Source organism: Rhagoletis zephyria, unplaced genomic scaffold (assembly GCF_001687245.7).
Source record: "Rhagoletis zephyria isolate East Lansing unplaced genomic scaffold, Rhagoletis_zephyria_1.1 Rzeph_scaffold_23335, whole genome shotgun sequence".
Classification (NCBI taxonomy): domain Eukaryota; kingdom Metazoa; phylum Arthropoda; class Insecta; order Diptera; family Tephritidae; genus Rhagoletis; species Rhagoletis zephyria.
The window spans coordinates 2,186-6,781 of record NW_016180393.1 but is presented as its reverse complement, the minus strand read 5'-3'; the positions used below and the strand labels follow the sequence as shown (position 1 = coordinate 6,781).

The following is a 4,596-nucleotide window of genomic DNA, read 5'->3' as shown; positions in this document are numbered from 1 at the left end:
ACTATTCAACAGCAACTTCACGCACATGCGTACGCTTGATGCCTTTCTTCCATCCACTGCTACCGCTGCTACTGCCGCTATAAATAGAGCCATGACTACTGCCACTGTTTGCTCCACCCCACTCGCTGTAGCTCTTAGCCGAACGCAGACCACTGCTGCTGCTACTCCCCGGTGAGCTGCCGCTACTACTACTCCAGTCGCTGCTGCTCGAACTGTCGATGACGCCATCCTTACGCGCCTCCCAACCTGGTGGCACTTTTGGCAATGGCACCCATTCATTTTGCACCAATGGACTCCATACTTTCTTCCAAACGGGCACATAGATCGCTTTCGATCGCCAATATTTCACCCAACGTGACTTCCATTTGACATTGCGTTTCCAGAAACCATCTGCGGAGGGATCAGCGCTGGCGGTGTGTTTTACGCTGTGGAGTGTGAATGATAAAAGAAAGAGAAAAAATATTAAAGAGATCAGTGATCACTGATCAGTTGTGGTATCTGGTAGGTGAATGCATATAAATAGTTATCTACTTTTAGGCGCTACATCAATTTGCTACTCACACCGTTGTTTGTGAAGAAGAAAGTGCAGTGCAAACTGTGCTGAGCAGTAATATAAAGCTGATGACGAATAGTGGGCATAGATGTGATGTTAGCTACGAAATATGAATGAAATACCTATTTTAGTAATTTATTTTAAAGTGTAAGTGCTAATTGCAGATGCAGTCATTTAAAGATTTTGTAAAAAGAAAAAAATTTGAGTCTTATAATAATAAGGTCAAGTAGTTAAATTAAAATTATTGTTGCAGAGTTTTAATAACATTCGTACTGTAATTGTTTGTGCGGGGACAGTTTGAATTTTTCATCAGGTAAATTTAAATGAAACACTGCTCCTGTCAACATATATCTTTTATTAGGTTACTGCCAAACTGACAGGTCATTGAAAGTAGACAAGCTCGTGAATTTCCACGAAAATGCAAGGGCATTTCTTACTTCATCCAACATCTGTTTCAAACCTCAAGAAATGGCATTACGTGACGAACTTAGCTTTCGTTTTGAGGTGAAGTTATAAAAATCAAATGCTCCCCAATGAAAAAACACATGGTATGAATATTGTCTTAAACCCTGCGCCTAAAACTATGATGCATAGCATCCTTGTTACCTTTTCGGTAGGTCGTGACAATGACAATGTGAGGTTAGAAAAATCCTGATGTGATGATGCAAAACGGACTTCAGATTCGGGCTCAGCGCATCAAAATACATGGAGGTAGTGTATTCCTACTTGTCCTGGTAATTTATTTATTTTATACGGGACGCCAAATGTTCTGTATTTCTTTTAATGTCCTGTATTNCGTAGGTCGTGACAATAACAATGACAATGTGAGGTTAGAAAAATCCTGATGTGATGATGCAAAACGAACTTCAGATTCGGGCTCAGCGCATCAAAATCCTGTATTATATGGGACAGTCCTCTTTTTTGACCCATTGTGCTGGTAATTTTTTATTTTATACGGGACGCCAAATATTCTGTATTTCTTTTAATGTCCTGTATTTGTCCCGTATTCGATGTTTCGACACCTTAACAGACCATTAAAATGGCGTGCCTATGAACGAGTTTTAAGTAATGTTGGTATACGAAAGTAATTTTTTCCATAAACAGTTGTTATTTTCTAATCTGAATGGCTCTGATTCGAATCAAGGAATACATACAGTCACCAAAATAGAAATAAGGACTCGACATTTTAGTAAGCTTTGGCTATTTTTCCTTATTTTATTTAATGTTTATTTNTCTTAACAGGCCATTAAAATAGCGTGCCTATGAACGAGTTTTAAGTAATGTTGGTATACGATAGTAATTTTTTCCATAAACAGTTCAAGGCGAATTTATATAAGGTGGTGTTGTTTAATCAGCTGTGTGTAGNTATTTTATGAAAGAAAAGCTCCTTTCCTAACAAAAACCATATAATATCAAATTTCCAACTTTGTGCAAAAAAATATAAAAGTGAATTCTGCAACGTTTCACCAAAATTTCAAATTTTTTAATTAGAATCTTCAGAAAAAATTTGGTTTGCAGTTTTGTAACTAAACTAACTAAAAATTGAATATAATAAAGCGTGAGTGGAAAGTGTTGCTCATTTGCTTCTCTTTCAAAAAANAACAGTTGTTATTTTCTATATATATTCGCCTCTGATTCGAATCAAGGAATACATACACTCACCAAAATAGAAATAAGGACTCGACATTTTAGTAAGCTTTGGCTATTTTTCCTTATTTTATTTAATGTTTATTATTTATTTTATGAAAGTAAAGCTCCTTTCAAATTTCCAACTTTGTGCAAAAAAATATAAAAGTGAATTCTGCAACGTTTCACCAAAATTTCAAATTTTTTAATTAGAATCTTCAGAAAAAATTTGGTTTGCAGTTTTGTAACTAAACTAACTAAAAATTGAATATAATAAAGCGTGAGTGGAAAGTGTTGCTCATTTGCTTCTCTTTCAAAAAAAAAGGTCGAACATACTTACTTTGTATGAAAAAAATGCGTAACACCGTCAACAAATCAATAAAATTGCCAAAAATTAATGGTAAACCTTACCGCCTTAAATTTAACGAATTTTTTTAACAAGTCTACAAATTTGTGATATTTCTAAACGGNATTTATTTTATGAAAGTAAAGCTCCTTTCAAATTTCCAACTTTGTGCAAAAAAATATAAAAGTGAATTCTGCAACGTTTCACCAAAATTTCAAATTTTTTAATTAGAATCTTCAGAAAAAATTTGGTTTGCAGTTTTGTAACTAAACTAACTAAAAATTGAATATAATAAAGCGTGAGTGGAAAGTGTTGCTCATTTGCTTCTCTTTCAAAAAAAAGGGTCGAACATACTTACTTTGTATGAAAAAAATGCGTAACACCGTCAACAAATCAATAAAATTGCCAAAAATTAATGGTAAACCTTACCGCCTTAAATTTAACGAATTTTTTTAACAAGTCTACAAATTTGTGATATTTCTAAACGGATACTATTTCAAGGCTAATACATCTAGGATCATTGAAGACGGCTTTAAGATCTGTAAGCTATTGTGGAAAAAATTTTAAAAATTATTTTTTGTCCCGTATTCGGCTCCCATTAATATGGTCACCGTAGGTATTCCTGGCAAAAGTACATGACTCCCTTTTTTTTGGCACACACACACAAAAAACGTGTCGGGATTCGGGGATCAGACTCTCCTTTCTACACTATTTTGATGCGCTGAACACGAAAGTCTGTTTTACTTTATAGCCGCCGGATTTTTTTCTAACCACAAAAACCGTGCCTGTCAAATAATATCCGCCATGTTTTTTTGAGGTTAGGAAAAAATCCTGACGAGATGGAGGAAAACGTCCGGGGGTATGGTATTCCTGTCAAAAGTAAATGGCCCTTTTTTGTGCGGTATATTTTTATTCTTGTTTACCTGAGAAAAATCATTATTATGGTTAAGGAATTCAAATTATCTGAATGAAAGGCGAATCTTATAATTTTCTTCAAAGACGATTTTAACAAAATTTACTAACATTAAAGACACGGAGTCAAATGCTGGATTGCCAATAGGCATTAAATGGCAAATATGACAAATGACAAAGTTGGGCATTAAAAGATTATCTTGTCGTTATGTGAAAAAATAGTCATTGAATCCATTTCCCAATGTTGGGCATTAAAAATATTAGTTTCATTGCGTTTAAAAAAAAATAGTCCTATGTCTGTTTCTAATGCCGAATTTCCACTAGGCATTAAAATTACAAAAAAATTGTACCATTTAAAAAATGTCATGTGGAAGTGAACTGAATCACTATTTTTTATCTTAAGGGCAAGAATATTTTTTAATTCTTTGTCATTACAATTTTTACCATTTAATGCCTAGTGGAAAACCGGCATAATTAAGAAATATTTTTAGATTTTCAAAACATTTTGAAAACTTTCGTGAGTTTGAGATATAAAAGGAAATTTCTTGGGACTTTTTTAGGGATTTGATGAATTATGAGAATTAATACCTTCGGCAAATAATGGGAAACCTCCGAGTGTGTTCCTACCTTGAAAATCCTTCTAATAAAAACCATCAGCCATTCGGAGGCGGCGTAAGAGTGCAGGTCCCTCTATTTGTAAAATATTGGGGAATATTCTTGTTTTCGTACGAATCGAAAATTTCGATTTTTTTCATCACTTTTCTATACATAAATTTCCAATTTTCGAATCCTACGAAAGCAAGAATATGCCCTATTAACACTAATAAATTAAGGCAAATTTAAATTTTTTCTCACTTTGCATACATCTTTTTGTTGGAATATTTTTTGTAAGCATAACTTTCGACTCACTCACTTTTAGTTCCATTTTGAGAAGTTCCCTAACTAAAATATAATACTATTTTTCACTTTTACTTTGGATCCAAACATTGAGCACCACGTGGGATGGATCACTTCACACTTCAAAGTTTCATATTACTGTAAAACACCGGCGCTTTCATTCCGCCCATTAAATACTTCTTCCGATTGCTGGGGGCTGAATTCGTTCAAATTTAAAGATAGATTAAAATACGTATGTAAGTGCATACGTATGTACAATAAA

At 34.0% G+C, this 4,596-nt stretch overlaps 1 protein-coding gene across 1 annotated transcript; it reads right to left on the bottom strand.

Moving 5' to 3' along the window:
• Positions 1-25: 25 nt before the first annotated feature.
• LOC108381670 (uncharacterized) lies at positions 26-4,384 on the bottom strand (the record flags this gene model as incomplete). Its single annotated transcript, XM_017638083.1, has 3 exons — positions 4,351-4,384; positions 562-653; positions 26-425 (listed from the first exon to the last, which is right to left on the bottom strand). Coding segments are annotated over exons 1-3 (504 nt in total), but the record flags the coding sequence as incomplete, so codon positions are not given.
• Between the last annotated feature and the right edge of the window lie 212 nt (positions 4,385-4,596).